General features: G+C 50.1%; 3 protein-coding genes across 10 annotated transcripts in view; 2 read left to right on the top strand and 1 right to left on the bottom strand.

Annotated features, from left to right (window-relative positions):
- Positions 1 to 4,171, top strand: part of FAM118B (family with sequence similarity 118 member B) — a 40,384-nt gene extending 36,213 nt beyond the window's left edge. For 3 of the 4 annotated variants that reach the window (XM_040992705.1, XM_040992706.1, XM_040992703.1), the window contains 3 exons: positions 615 to 900; positions 3,798 to 3,857; positions 4,068 to 4,171. In XM_040992705.1, coding sequence (XP_040848639.1) covers positions 615 to 900; positions 3,798 to 3,857; positions 4,068 to 4,081 — 360 coding nt within the window. In that variant the 3' untranslated portion in view covers positions 4,082 to 4,171. The remainder of the gene's footprint in view (positions 1 to 614; positions 901 to 3,797; positions 3,858 to 4,067) is intronic. The other variant, XM_040992704.1, reaches the window with a different exon arrangement.
- Positions 4,172 to 4,816: 645 nt separating this feature from the next.
- SRPRA (SRP receptor subunit alpha) lies at positions 4,817 to 10,670 on the bottom strand. 3 transcript variants are annotated; one of them, XM_040992697.1, is made up of 14 exons: positions 10,395 to 10,608; positions 9,718 to 9,801; positions 9,270 to 9,433; positions 8,901 to 9,061; positions 8,555 to 8,714; positions 8,283 to 8,436; positions 7,968 to 8,080; positions 7,748 to 7,866; positions 7,534 to 7,620; positions 7,091 to 7,263; positions 6,786 to 6,999; positions 6,213 to 6,376; positions 6,034 to 6,132; positions 4,817 to 5,899 (listed from the first exon to the last, which is right to left on the bottom strand). In XM_040992697.1, exons 1-14 carry the CDS (start codon positions 10,509 to 10,511, stop codon positions 5,771 to 5,773), a joined length of 1,938 nt encoding a protein of 645 aa, XP_040848631.1. In that variant the 5' UTR covers positions 10,512 to 10,608; the 3' UTR covers positions 4,817 to 5,770. The 3 variants fall into 3 exon arrangements, with proteins under 3 accessions (XP_040848631.1, XP_040848632.1, XP_040848633.1); XM_040992698.1 differs by having other exon boundaries at positions 7,968 to 8,059; XM_040992699.1 differs by lacking the exon at positions 9,718 to 9,801 and having other exon boundaries at positions 7,968 to 8,059; positions 10,395 to 10,670.
- Positions 10,671 to 10,853: 183 nt separating this feature from the next.
- Positions 10,854 to 16,846, top strand: FOXRED1 (FAD dependent oxidoreductase domain containing 1). 3 transcript variants are annotated; one of them, XM_040992695.1, is made up of 11 exons: positions 10,854 to 10,975; positions 11,552 to 11,772; positions 12,690 to 12,800; positions 13,009 to 13,127; positions 13,981 to 14,075; positions 14,328 to 14,429; positions 15,064 to 15,140; positions 15,230 to 15,390; positions 15,513 to 15,642; positions 15,886 to 15,990; positions 16,181 to 16,846. In XM_040992695.1, exons 1-11 carry the CDS (start codon positions 10,891 to 10,893, stop codon positions 16,451 to 16,453), a joined length of 1,479 nt encoding a protein of 492 aa, XP_040848629.1. In that variant the 5' UTR covers positions 10,854 to 10,890; the 3' UTR covers positions 16,454 to 16,846. The 3 variants fall into 3 exon arrangements, with proteins under 3 accessions (XP_040848629.1, XP_040848628.1, XP_040848630.1); XM_040992694.1 differs by having other exon boundaries at positions 10,855 to 10,975; positions 16,199 to 16,846; XM_040992696.1 differs by lacking the exons at positions 10,854 to 10,975; positions 11,552 to 11,772 and having other exon boundaries at positions 12,290 to 12,810; positions 16,199 to 16,846.
- Positions 16,847 to 17,469: the final 623 nt, after the last annotated feature.

Below are 17,469 nucleotides of genomic sequence, written 5' to 3'. Positions count from 1 at the left end.
CAAAAACCCGCTCCCCCCATGGTTGGATTCTTCCATCTCGTTTTTTTCCCAGAATTCAAATTCAGTGAGATTTTTTTTCTTGCAAAGCATCTACAAAACACTAGATGTCCAGCATCTTTTGTGCTGATAAGTCTCATACAGTTTCGTGGGAGACAGTTTCTGGTCTGAAGTCAGCCGAAAAGAGTATATCCTAATCAATTGAAAGCCCCGACATTACATCAGTAACAATTTATTAAAAAAAAAAAAAAAATCCCTCCTGGGCCCAGGGCCACGGACTCAGTGGCTAAAATCCTCACCTTGAATGCTCTGGGATCCCATGTGGGTGCCAGTTTATGCCCTGAATGCTCTGTTTCCCCACAAGCTCCCTGCTTATGACCTGGGAAAACAGTCAAGGATGGCCTCTTGGGACCCTGCACCCAAGTGGAATGCCAAGGAAAGATACAGTCTATGGACCAGCTCTTATCAAGTTAGAGTAGTAAGAGGAGCTCAGGCTCCATCATAGAACGTATCTGTGCTCTTAAAACTTGGTCCTCACTGTCAGTATGAACCTGCTACTTCAGACACATCTGTGTATGTTCATAATGTCATTAATAAGTTCTTTCTTTTCCTTCAAGAGAGAGATTCAGAAGCTCTACGAAAACAAGTCATTTCTTTTCCTGGGTTGTGGCTGGACTGTGGATGACACCACATTCCAGGCCCTTTTCCTGGAGGCTGTCAAGCATAAATCGGACCTCGAACATTTCATGCTGGTCAGGAGAGGAGATGTTGATGAGTTCAAGAAGCTTCGAGAAAATATGCTAGATAAAGGGATTAAAGTCATCTCCTATGGAAATGACTATGCCGACCTTCCAGAATATTTCAAGCGACTGACATGTGAAATCTCCACGAGGGGTAAATCAGGTAAGAGGCATTGATGACAGGAGGGGAGACAGCTGCTCAGCTTTGTGTGTGATGGGTAAAGCCATTACCAGGTTGAGAAATGCCATCCCTGATTGTGTTGGGTGGGAAGTTGGTAGCCTTCACGTTACTCTAGAGTGCCATTTGGAAAACAAAATTCTGCCAAAAAAAAAAAAAATACCTTCCAGTGTTCTGTTATAGAAGCAGGGAGAATGAACAAGTAACTTTTGAGACCTACAGCCATACTGTCAAAGTACAGAAGACCGATTACTTAAGTTTTGACTAAGGCTGGGAGGAAACAGCCATGTGGTATAGTGGTGGGGAGATAAAGTTAATGTAATTTTTATGAGAATAGGTTTTAGAATATCTGCCAAGAATTTGAAAACCTTTGACCAAGAGATTCCATGAATACAGTTAATCCTAGTGGACATCAGTTTACTTGCTGATGAAATATAATGAAACCATCAAAGGGAAAATGCTTTCATTTCCATAAACAAATCACAAACACGTGTGAAGAAAAAAAGTAAGCTGAAGAAGCCTGCATTATGGCTTAGCATAAAAGCTACCACCTGCAATGCTAGCATCCCATATGGGTGTTGGTTCCTGTCCTCGCTGCTCCACTTCAGATCTAATGCTAATGCACCTGGGAAAGCCTTGGAAGATGGCCCAAGTCATTGGGACCCTTGTACCCATTTGGAAACCTTGACAAAGCTCCTAAATCCCGGCTGTGGTCTGCTCAGTTCCGGCTGTTGCTGCTGTCTAGGGAATGAACCAGCAAATGGAAAATTGTTCTTTCCAAAAAAAAAGAAGTGAGCTGTTAATACCATATGGTCAATCCCATTCAAACATAATTTGTTCTGACCCAAAAGGTTTTGAAATCCACACATAATTTTTCTTAACACACACTCCCCATGAACATTTTATAAACTTTTTATAGAAAGGCATAGCTGTATTTTATAGGTGTGTATGTGGAAAATATCTGGAGTAATGCTTAATTTTTGTAATATACTTAAACAAAACTTTTAAACTTACTTGAAAAGTAAGTCATTACTATATTAATGCTATATATTAAAGTCAGAGGTTGGCATTTATCTCCAGACAAGCAGTACAGGGGAAAATCACAGTGAACTTTGGGCTTGTTATTGACTGCAGGCAGATTCCCAGGGACTAAAAAATGTGAAAGTTTATAGTGCTAGCACCAATGCATGATTTTAAAAACATCCCATGGAGTAAAGCTGTTCTAAAGGCATGACCATTCTTTTACCCACCTGGCCCCACAGAAGCCTGCTGACACAGAGTATATTAATAAATGCTTCACTGCCAATCCAACTGTTTTGGGGGGGCCTGTTGAAGTTCAGCTAATCTATAGCACCGTTTTCCTAAACCTAACTACTCCCAGATTTTCAGATGATTTCCTGGTGAAATTCTCTTGTAATGAAGAAGTTATACAAACTCTTAACGAAAGTTAGTCTCCTAACTAACCGTGGCAGTCAAGATCTACCTCATATCCAGAAGGTGTGGACAAACCAAGCTTGTCTCTTTTATAAAGGCGATTGGCTGTTTTTGTTGGGATCAGTTTATCTAGCATCTTACAGTCCTGGGTCCTTCATTCTCCACATCTGTGACCAGGATTAGGCTTTGCCATTGCTCATGTTCTGCTTTCATTAAAGAGATCCACACCCACACTCTACATCTATTATTTTATCTATTATTCTGAGATTCTTTGGGAAATATGCTAGCATTTACAAATTTTCAATAGCAAATTCCTGCTGGACAGCTGTTTCTATTGAACCAAGTCACAGAAATGTATACATTTTGTTATGTGCTATGTAAGCTTCCTACCCAAGCTACCAGTCATTAAAGTGCTCTGTACTTTTTAAATGATGGATTATCAAGATGGCCCCGGAGCTTTATTAAAATGGTCAGTTAAGTTTCCAATGTAAAATCTGACAGAGCAGTTTTGAAACATTTTTTTCATTTTGAGGTATGTCAGCTTATCTACAATGCTGGGCTGTGTTTTGAGTCTGAGTAACTAGTAAGGTTTCTTGGTGCTTCATCTTTCAGCACTGCTGTGTGCCTTGCAATTGGTGTGTACTCTATTTCACATGGTAAAAATCTTGTTAAAAGACTGTGGAGGATTTAATCACAGGTATTTCAGGAGAAATAAAGCAATGAGAAAAAAGATTTCTCTCACAGTTCATTACCACATAAGTAGTTGTGTGTGAAGATTTTCCTTATGTATTTTCTCAGTTTTAAACAAAGTGTATACTTAAAATTTGGGCACTTTTATTTAGTGGCACATTATATACTTTCCCACATTGTCACAATCCCTGTAATCACTATTTGAGTTGTGTTCTAGTGTGGATCCTAAAACTAATTAACCCCATTGGGTAATTTCTTAAGTTTTCTTCCATTAACATTGCAATGAATCACATCTTCATCCATAGGTGTTTTCTTCCATTGGTAATAGCTTTGACATGTATTCTCAGAGGTTCAAGAACATAATCCCAGTGTGCAGCACCACAGCCGATAGTCACATGAGCTAGCAGGACCATGGGCTTCAGTGCAGATCTTGCCCATTTTGTAGCACAGTAGTGTCTGCTGCTTTTCAATCTTCTGCATGGTTGGGTTTGCTCAGCTCGGCGCTGCTCTCCACCTGCACTTGGCTTCTGATCTACCCAGGAATAGCAGATACCCTTTGCCTGTGTGACATACTCTGCTCATAAGCAGTGTTAGTGCACTAAGAGACCTTTCTGCTGTAGCAGCTAATTGAACAGTCTGAGGACTCATCTAGGTAATCTAACCTTGGTCCCATCCATGTGCACTCCATTTACGTAGTTTTCTTTTGCTGTTGATGGCTTTGGTCTTTCAAGCTAATGTGATCTTCATCCACTTTTCAGCAGGAATGGTGAGAGAAGGTCAGCTAAATGGCTCCTCCGCCGTACACAGTGAACTAAGAGGTATGCTATCCTAATAGTTACTTACCTGCAGACTCTGCCTGAAATTTAGTCAATAATGTTTTACCTACACCACCTATTAAAGTGTGACCAGTCAAGAATCCTAGAATCTCCTGTCTCCTCAAGAGTTAAGATTGACTTGAGTATCTAAAGCTTAAACCCATTTTTGGAAACAATTTCATTCTCTACCTTTTCTTTTCCTTCTCTTCACAGGCTGCAGTACATGAGCAAGCTAGAGAAACTACCACTACTAGACCAAGCTGTAAGACCCTACTATGGACGGTGTTTAACAAGTAAATCTGCAAGAATCCAACAAAGCTCCCAGAAGTACCAATACGGAGGTTGAAGGTTGGGGGTAGAATAGGGGAGGAAACATTCTAAATCCTAATGCTTTACACCTGCTGGTTTCTTGACATTCTGCTGCCTGTTCAAGAATACCCAAGTGACAACAGGACCCAAATGAAACCCCTGCCCCACTCCATGGGCCGGCCATGCGCGTGTCCACCCAGAAGTGTGTGATCCTCCACAGGTCGTGGCTGCAGCTCTGCATGAAGGACTTGAGGCATCTAAAAGCCATGGCATCCTCATGGCTCTTGTTGCAGTTTTGTACTCCATACTTGGTTTTTCAATTAAGCTTAATGGCTTTTTTAAAACATGACTTGAAGCTCTAGTTTTCTAGATCTTTTACAGTGTACAGTATTTTACATTAAAAAAAAAAGCTTGTTCATTTACTTGCCAGGGATCTGGCTCTGCTTGCATCAAGATATACTAATAAGCTTGATTTTTTTTTTATAACTCAATGTGGCAGTTCTGTTCTTTCAGCTTAATGTGGGGTAGGCGTGTTTTTTGCTGTTTGCTTCCTCAGCATTACTGCCTTTCTACCATAAATAAGCCCTACAACCAGTCAGTGTGATATGGGATTTCAGTTTTGAGCCCTGTATAAATAATTCCAAGACCTAAGAGGCAGTTTATTTATGAAATTTATTTTCTTATATAAATTATGTATTTCTCTGGGCAGACAGCCTTTACCTTATTGCACTAATAGCACATCTGTAATACCAAGCTACAGGACAGGTCTTAACAGAGGTTTGTATTCTTCAATGTAGCACTTGTCTACCAGGCACTGTGGAGAGGGATGGGAAAGAGCCAGGACTTGGTCAGGAGGTGAAGGATGGAGCTGGGGAGGGAACAACTGATAGCCTCTGACAGCTTTTTTCCTGGGAAGAACATGCAAAGGTTACACCTGGATCTTAGTTGTGGGATCCAGTTGGAAGGCAACACTGCAGCTTGGCTCCCTTTGTTTCTCAGTTCTGAGGGAAGTGGAGACTCATTATCCATTTAATTTTAAGAAATCACTGTGGCCTCTCTGTTGCTTTGGGGACAACAATGGGATAAGAGTCTTCAGAATTAGAATTAGCAGCAATTAAAAACAGGCCATACACTGCCATAGTGAGGTGGGTGTCACCCTGTGTGTCCTAGGAAGAGGTACCATTTCAAGACCCAGCACTGCTGCCACAAGCCTCTAACCTAAATGTGCTAGCACTGCAGCCTGCTCATTAGGCCCAGGTGATCCATGACCACGCTGAGGAACAAAGTTCTAATGTTTCTGATGTTGGGTCTTCCAACCATTGGTCAAAGCTGTAGTGAGACAGTCTGTCAGCAGAGTGTAAGGGGGCTGCCTGAATAGGACAGGGGAGTCGGTGGGCAGTGATTGTAACATGATTAGGCCCTCCTAGCAGATGGAGGCTGGGTTGGACAAGGCATAGGGTTAGAAGGAGCTGCAAGCCCCTGGAAGTCCCCTTACTCTGCCCTTGTACTACACTGAAGATAAGTTGCTCACATACTCTAAAGCACATTCTTGACACAGGATGAGGGGCTTGGGGAAAGTGGCGATTTGGTATTGAACAAGAGCCATATTAAGCCTTCATGAGGGCAGCCACCACAGCCTTGGCGTTGAGACTGCGTAGGTCACAGTAGGTCTGGCCAGTGCCCACAAAGACGATGGGTTTACTTGTGATGTACGTCATAGAAATAGCAGCTCCAACCTGGAGTAGAGAAAAGGGCAGCCAATCAGTTCAGGCCTGTTTTCACTCCTTCAGAGTCAATGTATCCTGTCTCTGCTCTCTTGAAGGATGCCCACCCCTCTCCAGTCCCACAGTTCTGGGCCTTCCACATTTACCTTGTCGTCAATGGTGTCAAATTTGGTGAGGACAATGCCATCAATTAGCCGAGGTGTTTGAGCCATTGAATGGTCAGCCAAAGCTCTGTTAAACTTCACCTGGAAATAAAAAAGATGATGTAGAACCATGCAGCTGGTCCCCAGCTCAAGGTGTAAAGGGAACTAGGCCAAGCCCTCACCAGCTGGTCCACGGCTTCATTGCCTACTAAGGCCTCCCCCACAAACAGCACCAGGTCAGGTGTATTGACAGTTATGAGTTTGGCCAGGGCAGTCATCAGAGGGGCATTGTCTTGCATGCGGCCAGCCGTGTCCACCAGCACCACATCAAAGCCTTGGTTACGTGCTAGAGAGAGAGAGAAAGTGGTCAACTCCAAGCACCTGCACTGACAAGGCTAGCTTCCTGTCACTTCTCAACAAGTTTGGATCTAACCATATTCACAGCCCATTCATTTCTTGGATTATGGATTTGATTATAAGGTAATAGGAAGGAAAAAAAGGCCACTTGGTGCCTATTACTACCAGGCTTATTTGGGAACAAGTAAAGAACAAGGTAAAGCTGACCCAAATCTAATTTCTTTGGTTAGGATATAATACATATATTAACTACCAAAAAGCAGAGCATGGCAATTAATCCTTTATCCTGTTTTTGAGCAGTGACTTTGTAACAGGGTAAGCCTGATCCTCTTTGCAAATTCCGAGGAAACCAAGGAAGGACAAGGGGCCCCCCGATGTTTCCCATGCACTATATATACCAAAGGCAATGGCCTCCATGGCAATGCCAGCAGCGTCCTTGCCATAACCCTTTTCAAACAACTGCACCATAGTGCGACCACCATGCTTCTCCGGGGGATGTAGGGCACTCAGACGCCGAGTATGTGTACGCAGCTGCTCTACAGCCCCAGCACGAAATGTGTCACAGGCAGCTATAAGCACACTGAAGCCATTTTCTAATAGCCAGAAAGAAATCTGCAAAAGAGTTCAGAAAAATGTTATCTAGAGCAAGGGTTTTAAAACAATAGTAAAAAACATCAGCATCAGACTGGAGAACCACACTGACCTTGGCAAGATTGGTAGACTTCCCCACTCCATTCACACCACAGAAAGTCACAACATAAGGGCGCTGGCGACGCTGGGCATCCATGATATCCCTCAGCATGTCCACACGGCGCTGTGGCTGCAGAATCTGCACCAGGGACTCCTGCAATGCTTGCTTTACTGTGGAAGTCACCGCTGAAAGCACAGGTGGAGGAAGGCACAGCCATGAGTCCCCAGAAACATACCCAAAATATCCAACTCTTGATCTGAGAGGCTGGGATGGTGCTACCACAGGAATCCAAACGATACTGTACTGAGCACAAGTATTTTACCCTCATAATTCTTTAAGGTTCTATTAGAGGTTTAGAAGTCAAGGACATGTGCCAGCTGTCATGTACCTATAAGATGGAGGGCTGCTGTACTGCCTGTTACATGGAAGCATGTTCTGGCTTATGGAGTACTTACTGCTGAATGTTCCCATCACCTTCCCTTCCAGCTTGTTGGCAACAGATTCACAGAGCTGGACAGCAATGTCTGCAGCCACATTCTTAGCTGAGAGAAGGGGAAAGGCTGTGTAAGTTTTATCTCAGCATCTTGATGGTACAGCTGAGAAAACTGTAGGTGCTGTTTGAAACCAGTCCACCCCAAGAACATGAGCAGCCCAGTTCTCAGCGCTTACCAATAAGATGGTCACGCATCTTGTCCAGCACAGATTCCATGTCTTCGCGACTCAAGCTCTTGGAACCCACAAGGCCCTTCAGCATCCCAAACATGCCACCCAGAGTCCCCTTGGTAGCACTGCAGGCACAGATCACAAATACACACAAAGCCAGCAGGCAGAAGTTACAGCTTGCCAGCTCTGCAGTGGTACACACCACTCCCACCTGAAATCGCCCTACCTCGGTTTGGTGGAGTTCTGAGCGGCCCCTTCATCATCCGAGCTGCTGCAGTCCAGATCCTGAAGCTGCCCCCCAGGCCCAGTCCCTCGAATCTGGAGGACATGGGGAAAGGCTTGAGAGGGGATCAGGAACACTACAGGGTTCTGAGAGGGGATCAGGAACACCACAGGGTTCTGAGAGGAAGGAGTCCCAGATTCACAGGGGCTGTGTCCACAGTGGGGGCAGGCTTCCGCTCTAGCTCTGTATCCCTTTACTAGCCTCTGCATCCTTCCCAATTCTTGCTTATAGTAACTCAAGATACCTGTTGCCTCTTACCAAGTTGATGTCCTCAGACAGGGGGGCAGCCTCAGGGGTTCCGTTGGTGGTAGGAGTACTGTAATCCAGGACTTCCTTGTTAGCACAGCCACCAAGTTCCCACACCCGGGGTGCCTTTTTGCCCTTCTCCTTCGGAGCATCTGACTTGGACTTGCTACAGATGGTTACGTGGAAAAGGGAAAAGGATACATGAGTCAGAGATGAGGTGCCTTGCCCCCACCATGCCTCAATTACAGCTTTGGAAGAGTACCAGAGGAAACTAGAACACTCACCTTGACTTCTCCATACCCCTCCCGTGCTTCTGGATGAACTCCTCTCGCTTCCTGCGTATCAGTTCCTCTTTGGAAAGTTCCGCTCCATTCTCTGGCCCCACTGGGAGACCCGACTTGTCTGCTGGAACTGCTTTATTGGTGGTCAAAGGGCCATCAGAACCTGTTCAAGAGAAATCTCATTGGAGAGAAATCCAGTCCCCAAGCAACTGGACAATGGGCAAGGCCTTCCCAATCCTTCAGCTGAACAAATGTGGACCATATGACCTGAGGAATGGTAACATGGTGACTGAAGTGGCCAGCCTCGACCACAGGACAGACCACCTCCACGGGTCAGGTGCTAACTCACCTTCCTTTTTGGTCCCCTTTTTTTTGTTGTTCTTTGCTTTCTCTTTGGGCTTCTCCCCCCGTGTCTCAATCATGGATCTCACAGGTTTTTTGGCCTTTTCAGAATCTTCAAATTTCTTCATGGTAGCAGGAACGCGGATCTTACTGCTCTCCTCCGCTTCCCTAAAGAACAAAAGGCATGGCTGGTATCTCTGCCCTGTGCAGAGCTCAGTGGAAGTCCAGAGGACCCTCCCACCAAGAGCACGGACAGAACCGGGCGGCAAGCAAGCAGTGTCTTTGAACACACAGTTTTCTATCCTTGAAGCACCTTCAAGGGGGGAGCTCATTGAGGCAGGGCAAAGCAATTGATTTGGAGGAGGAAGCCTCTCACCGAAGGAGCCGCAGAAAGTCATTCTGGAAATCAAAGGTGCCATTTAGTAGACTCAGGGCACTGTGCTGCTGGATCTCCGTGCGGTACTTGTCTCGGAAAAGCCGGTGCACATCATCAATCAGTTTGTCTACATACGTCAGTGTTAGGATCTTCTGAAAACCAACCTGTTTTGGGAAACACACAGAGCCAAGAGATCTGCTTACACGCCAGCCCAGGCCTCCAGAGGCAGGCTCGGGCACCTGGCAGGTTTCCCTAGCTGACAGGTGGCCAAGCGCTGCCTGTGCCCAGGAGCTGCCTCCATGATCCTCTCCACCGTGCTAATTTTCTCAACAACTTCATCATTTACCCCGTGTGCAGTTCACCAAGATTCTCTTAATAACCAGAACTACACTCAGAATGTAATCATTCTTCACAAAACACCATCTGCTCCCCCCCCCCCCCGACTTACCACAAACACCAGCTCAAACTGGTTGTCCAGTTTATACTTCAGAGTGAGTGCCTCATGGGTGAAGGAATTGTTACCTCCCCGTTCCTGGGGGGGAAAAAAGAGGAGTAGCCTTGGGGTTCAGGCACTCGGTGGACCAGGGCACCTCCCGCCAGCATTTAACCAGGGACAAACGGAGACAGCAGGCTGGGAGGGAGCAAGATGAGGACCACACGACACGTGGGAGCCAAAAGTCAAGTGGACACATAAACAGCCAGATCTCTGGGCAGCGAAGTGGACAGAAACAGCCAGGCCTCTGGGCAGCGAAGCGGACACATAAGCAGCCAGGAGTACTGGCAGCAGGAGTACTGTTTCTCCAGATGTCGTCCCGGCCATAAGCTCCCCCAGCTTCCACCTAACACAGCCAGGCTGCTGGGGCAGGGGTGAGCGGTGGGGCGCTCAGGGAGGGAAGGAAGCCCCAAAAGGCCCAGGATGCGGCTTCAGCCACAGACACCAGGGCGGACAGAAGGGTCGTAAAGTTGCGGGGCGGCCCACGGAGGGCAGAAACCAAGTCGCCGTTCCGGGACAGAGGACGGCCTCTGTCGGGCACGGACGACCAGCCGAAAGGGGATCGGGTGACAGGGACTTGACCGGGGGTCGGGGAGGGAAGAGCGGGAGTTCTGATCCCGCGGGGGCGGTACCTGCAGCAGGACCGAGCGAATCAGCGCGTTCACGGGTCCGGTGCATGAGTCGCTCACGCCCTGGAAGCACCAGAGCACAAGCCCGCCCTTGGAGAAGATAGTGAAGAAGTCGAGCATGGCGGCGACGGGCAGGCAGCCGGGGCCGGCGTCGGGAACTCGGGCCGCGAACACCGCCGCTTCCTGCTGCGCCAGGCGCGGGACACGTCACACCAGAGGCCCGGAAACCGGCCCTCCGCACTTCCGCTCGGAGCCGGGCTCCGCCCCTGGGCGCGCAGGGCCTACGTAACTGCCAGGCCGGCCAATAGCTGCTGGGGGCGTGTCTGGGCGGGGCTACAGCGACGGTCAGGAGGGGATGGCTTGGAGGGAATGGCATGGAGGGGCGGGCCCCGGCGAGGCCGCTGGCCAATGGGTGCGCTGCTCTGCGATGTTCTGGGCAGCCCTGGGCGCGAAGCCGCAGCTCCCGGGAGTGCGGCTTTAGTGCGGCTTTGCAGCAGCCATGCTCCGGAGGGTGCTGCAGCTGGGGCTGGGCCGGGGCCCTGGGATTCGGCGCCTGGGCACGCGCAGAGGAGGCTCCGCTCAAGGTAAAGTGGCTCCGGACGCCCCAACTCCGCCCCTGTGACCTTTATGATACGGGAGCCCAGTCCATGCTGGCAGGACCTCCTGTCCGCTGTGCGCAGGGTGACAGGCCGCCTGCCAGAGCCTGTAGGGCCTGGGAAGGCGTGTGGATCCCAAGACAGTCCCCTCTCAAGTGACAAACACCACGTAAATGTCAACTCGATGCTGGTAGTGGATAGCCAGGACTGGGCGGCTGCAGCTTGCCCCATCCTTGGATGCCTGGTGGAGGAGCAGGGCGGGGGACGGGCTAGTGGAGATGTTGCCAAGGTAGAGAGAGCTCTGCAAAATGCATGTGTAGTGTCTAACTCGGAGAGTGGAAAGTGTTGACTCCAGATTGGCGAGGCTTGCAGTATGGGGCTGGATGCAGGCAGAGGAAACTGATGGCTTGTTATAAACCACATGGCACGCACTTCTGAGTGCAAGTGGATCCCTATGGGAAGGCATGACAGCAAGGACTGCCAACTCGAATGTCTGTGTACCCCCAGCCCCTCACCATATGGAAAGGGCAAGGCGGGTCATCTGACCATAAACGTGTCCCACAGACTGGGACGAGAAGCTGTCGGAGTTTAAGAAGAAGATCAGATCAGCGCTGCCTGGAGAGGCCTGTAATGTACTGTATAACACCAGCCACCTGCCCCCCGAGCACGCGGACGTGGTGATCGTGGGAGGTGGGGTGCTCGGCCTGTCTGTGGCCTTTTGGCTGAAGAAGCTGGAGAGACCCCAAGGTGCCATCCGGGTGCTGGTGGTGGAACGCGACCACACGGTGAGGTCTGGGGCGGCATGGAGTCACGAGTGAGGCAAGGAAGGTGACCCATGCTTTATGAAGGGCTCTGGGGATGAGGGTTGGGGGAGAAGGGAGACCCAGAGCTGTGCCTTGACCCTTGAATAGTCCCTGGTCCTTAACAGCTTAAAGCAGAGGCCCTGGCAATCAAGCTTTTGCTTCTGAAAGCAGATTCTGCAGGATTGGGTCTTTGGAGGCCTCAAAGCTCTAGCCATGAGATCCCACATTCAAACTAATAATTGTTTTCAGTTTATTCTATTTTTATTGGAAATTCAGATATGCAGAGAGGAGGACAGACAGAGAGGAAGATCTTCCGTCCAATGATTCACTCCCCAAGTGGTCACAACGGCTGGAGCTGAGCCAGTCTGAAGCCAGGAACCAGGAGCCTCTCCCGGGTCTCCCATGTGGTTGCAGGGTCCCAAAGCTTTGGACCATTCCTAAACTGCTTTCCCAGACCACAAGCAGGGAGCCGGATGGGAAGCAGGGCTGTCGGGATTAGAATCAGCAACCATATGGGATCTTGGTGCGTGCAAGACAAAGCCTTTAGCTGCTAGGCTACCATGCCTGGTCCTCAAACTAGTAATGCAAGCAGCTGTCTTGGTCTTCTTTTAGGCCCCGTGACTTGTGGGTTTCCACGTATTAGTTGCTTCTGTTAGCCATTGCCAGCCGGCCTTGAGTCATACTTCTGTGGTCCCTTTCTAACAAGTGGACCTTTGGAGGTGGCTCGTCCTGTCTGCCCTGCAGGTTTACTAGTATTGATGTCAAGTAGCACTATCCGCGGGACCCTGACACCTCTCCTAGAGCCACCATCAGGACTCAGCTTATGACTGCCAGCGTCGCTGCCAGCATTCGGATCGCACGAGGCGGGCTGCACCTGAACTTGTCTCGTCTTTCCCCAGTATTCACGGGCCTCCACAGGGCTCTCCGTGGGCGGGATTCGGCAGCAGTTCTCCTTGCCCGAGAACGTCCAGCTCTCCCTCTTCTCCATCAACTTTCTTCGCAACATCAATGTGCGTGGCAGTAAGTTTTGAGAGGTTGGGTGCTGACCCCTGCTTCAGCCTGTTCAGGCAACAGGGGCACTGGGAGTCTGTTTTCCCAGGGGTGGTGCCTGGAGGAAGGTTCCTCTGGCTGGGACAGAGCTCAGATGCTGTAGATGAGGGTAAGGGGTCTCTCTCTTCTTTGGGATGGCCTCTTTGAGCAGCTTTCCTTTGCACACAGGACTACCTGGCTGTGGTGGATGCCCCGCCCCTGGACCTCCAGTTCAACCCCTCGGGCTATCTTCTGCTGGCTTCTGACAAGGGCGCTTCCACCTTAGAAAACAACGTGAAAGTGCAGAGGTGGGTACCCAGCACGGGCTCTGGAATGGCTGCTTGACTCAGCACCACGTCAGGACCTGGGAGGGCAAGAGTTGATGGGACAGGCCCCTGCTCTAGAACAGCTCAGTCTGTCAGGAAAGGCAGTGCGTAAGACCTTCCATACTCCAGCCCGAGAGCTGTGGCAGATATGGCCTAAACATAGCCATATGTTCCTGCATGTACCCAGTCAGACGGATCATATGCAGAGCCTAGGTCACAGGTCAACATGCTTCCCCTGTAAAGGACCCAACAGCCAGTATTTTAGGCTTTGCTGGCCGTGTGGGTTGTCCACAAGAAGGCAGCAAGTCAGTAGTGGCAGTCCCTGCCCTAAAGTGCCTTGTGACCCATCAGGAGTGGGCATCTGTGGTTATGTTATGGCAGGAGGTTTTTTTTTTTTTCTGTTCCTTTCACAAATATGCTCCAAGTCCTGCTGGTAACATCTGTGGGATACAGATCTTAACTCATTGTAAGTGGGGAAAGTGAGACATAGCGGCTACTAACTGGTGACAGCGGGATTCAGGTGGTCCTGGCTTCTAAGCCATTCTGGGCAGAGGAGTCACTCGCAGTCACTCACCATGCACAACTTGATATGGGGCAGATGGGCCGGGGTATAGAGACAGTGTGTCGAGAAGGAAAGGAGGAGGGCTGTTCCCTGGAGGCTGGGTGGTCCTTGCCCCCTCGGCAGTGAGGCAGCCTCGGGGCGTGTAGGGCAGAAAGGCGATGGGAATGAGCTCGGTGCCCTCCTGTGCAATGGTGGCCTGTCCATGTCTCCACATCCCGTCCGCACACTTGGCCGTCTCTGACTCATCAACCCAGGCCCACACATCTCCCGCAGGCAGGAAGGAGCCAAAATTTGTCTGATGTCACCTGAGCAGCTTCGGAACAAGTTTCCTTGGATAAACACAGAGGGAGTGGCTTTGGCATCATATGGTGAGGCTTGCTTGCCAGGTGGGCTGGGTGTTGGCGGGCTTGGCACCCACCAGCCAAGCTACAAGCAGGAGGGCCTGGCCAACCCTGCTGGTTCTTTGTTCTTCAGTTGTTCTCTGCTCTTGACTGCCAGCTAGGCAGTCATCGCTTAAGTTTACCTTCCTTATAAGCTCCAGGGAAGAGCAGGGGGGATGGGCAGAGAAAACAGGGCCGAGGAAAGCCGGGCCTAGTTTCTTATCCAGAATTCTTTCTCAGGGATGGAAGATGAAGGTTGGTTTGACCCCTGGTCCCTGCTGCAGGGCCTCCGGCGGAAAGCCCAGTCCATGGGTGTCCTGTTCTGCCAGGGCGAGGTGACACGTGAGTCTGATGCCCCTTGTTAGCCTGGGCAGGACCCCAGGGTGGGGCTAAGCAAGGTTGGTTGGGGAACGGCTTGTTCTGGACTGCTCTGTAACTTCAGATCTATGGGACAATTTCGTCACCGTCCTGACCCAGCTGGGGCCAGATTCTTCCCACTTACCTCATCTCTGCCTGCTTCAGTGTCAGGAGGAAAACTCCTGGGATCCCAGCTTTCTCTCCTGGAGAAACTAGAAAGAATCCCCATGTCCTTCCTCTTCAAAGCCTCAAGGTTGTTTTTAAAAATTGTGGGGCCTGGGGCCCGGTGTCTAATGTCCTTGCCTTGAACGTGCTGGGATCCCATATGGGTGCCGGATCTCATCCAGGCAGCCCCGCTTCCCATCCAGCTCCCTGCTTGTGGCCTGGGAAAGCGGTCAAGGATGGCCCAAAACCTTGGGACCCTGTATGCATGTGGGAGACATGGAAGAAACTCCAGGCTCCTGGCTCTGGGTCAGCTCAGCTCTAGCCAGTGGGGCCATTTGGGGAGTGAACTAGCAGATGGAAGCTCTTTTTGTCTGTCTCTCCTTTTCTCTGTAAATCTGCCCTCCCAATAAAAATAAATTTTTAAAAACTTTTGTTTTTGTTTTCTTCCCTGCAGGTTTTGTCTCTTCCTCCAACCGCATGGAGACCACAAGTGGGGAAGAGATGATCCTGAGAAGGATCCACGAAGTCCATGTAAGTTCCCAGTGCAGGCATCTTCCTTCGGGAGTGAGGGACCAAGGACAGAGAGGAGTGTCCTCACTGTGGTCTTGTGGCACCTGCAGGTGAAGATGGACCACAGCCTGGAGTACCAGCCTGTGGAGTGCGCCATAGTGATCAATGCGGCAGGAGCCTGGTCTGGACAGATCGCAGAGCTGGCTGGGATTGGGGATGGGCCACCCGGCACCCTGCAGGGCACCAAGCTACCTGTGGAACCCAGGAAAAGGTAGCACCCCTCGGGACAGTGAGGAGGTCGGTGAGAGGAGGAAAGAAGCACCATGGAAGTTGGTCATGTGTGTTCCGCTGGCTGTGCTAGTCTTGTGATGCCCTAACCTGTGGTCGTGGCAGGTATGTGTATTTATGGCACTGCCCCCAGGGACCAGGCCTGGAGACTCCGCTTGTTGCAGACACCAATGGAGTCTACTTCCGGCGGGAAGGCCTAGGCCACAACTACCTTGGTGGCCGTAGCCCCTCGGAGGTGAGCCATGTGGGCTAGGGGTGCCAGGAACAAGACACAGGCTATCTGCTAGTAGAGAGTCTGGCGTCCAGGGTGGAGTGGGGATCCTTACACTGTTGTGAGTGGGTGGTGTACCCCTTCCATGTTTGAACTGACATCCTTTCTCCCCCGCCTCCTGCTAAGGGGATTGACAGGGTTCAGTGAGATCTGGATCTCTTCTTGGCTCCAGAGCAATATAACCCTTGTCTCCACCTCTCACTCCAGGAGGAAGAGCCAGACCCAGGCAACCTGGAAGTGGACCATGACTTCTTTCAGGACAGAGTATGGCCCCATCTGGCTCAGAGGGTACCAACTTTTGAGAATCTGAAGGTAACTAGCAGCAGATGCTTTTGCACCAAGGACACTGCCATATCCCCCCCCAACCTCACAGCTGCTAAGAAATCTCATAGGCTCACCCCATCCCATCCCATGGGCCCCTAGCCACTGGTAGAGGGTACTCTGAACTGATCCATGACCAAGATAGAGCTGAGCAAGCCAGGCACCTTCCCTAGGACTCTAGCATCTTGTACACCCACAGGTTCGGAGTGCCTGGGCTGGCTACTACGACTACAACACCTTCGACCAGAACGGCGTGGTAGGCCCCCACCCCTTGGTGGTCAACATGTACTTTGCTACAGGCTTCAGTGGCCATGGGCTGCAGCATGCCCCTGCTGTGGGGCGAGCCGTGGCCGAGATGGTGCTGGAGGGCCACTTCCGGACCATCGACTTGAGCCCCTTCCTCTTCACCCGCTTTCACCTGGGAGAGAAGGTTCTGGAGCAGAATATTTTCTGAGCTCATATGGGCAAGGCCAGCACCCTGGTCACAGTCCTCTGAACTGCCCACATCCTTCCCAGCCCTGGACCAGGGCCTCAGCCTTGCTCCCACTGGACAGGACATTCTGCCCCTGTATTGGCTAAGCAGGTGGTTGGGCACAAGCGCTGAAGTCCAGGCCAGCAGTAGCTGAACGTACTGATCTGTAGCCCCGGCTAGTCCCACTGATGAAGGCCACCAGGCTGTAATCCTGAGGAGTCTGCCCAGGCCTGGCTGCTTCATGGTACTAGGCCAGAAACACTCCCTCTGGCCCTCTTGGCAGGGCTGGGAGGAGCCCAGGCCCAGCAGCAGCTTGGCCCAGACTGACTGACTTGAGTCTTTTTTGGCATCACTCAATAAATGTGATTAAATCTTTTCCATAGTCTCTGCCCCTTCTGTTTCTCACTGTAGCAGCTGCTGCCTCCCCTTCCTCCTTCCCCCCTTCCATGGAGCTTTCTGAGACCCCAGCTGGAGTCTCATTTGCATGCTGTTGCCTCCTGGCTCCAAGTCCCTGCAAGGAGTGTGCTTGTAGAGGTGGTGGACGCATCCATCTACTGGCCAGTTGGAGTGCACCAAGATGCAAGGTCTTCACTGGAATTTTCATATCTCTGCTCTCCACCCACCTCCCATGCCCCATTCACACAGGGTCACCTCTGCCGTGCTAGAATAAGCAGGCAACACAGACGCCCCTTCCAGCTCACAGAGTGGAGTCAGGCCTGAATGGAGTTCATCCATGAAGCTTCCCAGGGAAGGAGTTGACCTCTGAGCTGAATTTATAAAAGAATGAACAGATTAGCATTGCAGCTGCAAGAGGGGGTATAGGGAGGGTCCAAGTGGAGGGAAAATCATACACAAGGAGACGTCATAAGCCTTGTGAAATATGGAACTTAAAGTCTTTTTTTTTTTTAAAGCCGAATAGTATTCCATAGAGTAGATGAACCATAATACAATATCAAACATAAAAATTGTACCTGTAAATTGTATCTTATTGCACTTCC

Source organism: Ochotona curzoniae, unplaced genomic scaffold (assembly GCF_017591425.1).
Source record: "Ochotona curzoniae isolate NIBS_2020 unplaced genomic scaffold, NIBS_Ocur_1.0 contig_832, whole genome shotgun sequence".
Taxonomy (NCBI): Eukaryota; Metazoa; Chordata; class Mammalia; order Lagomorpha; family Ochotonidae; genus Ochotona; species Ochotona curzoniae.
This window is presented reverse-complemented; position numbering and strand designations above follow the sequence as displayed.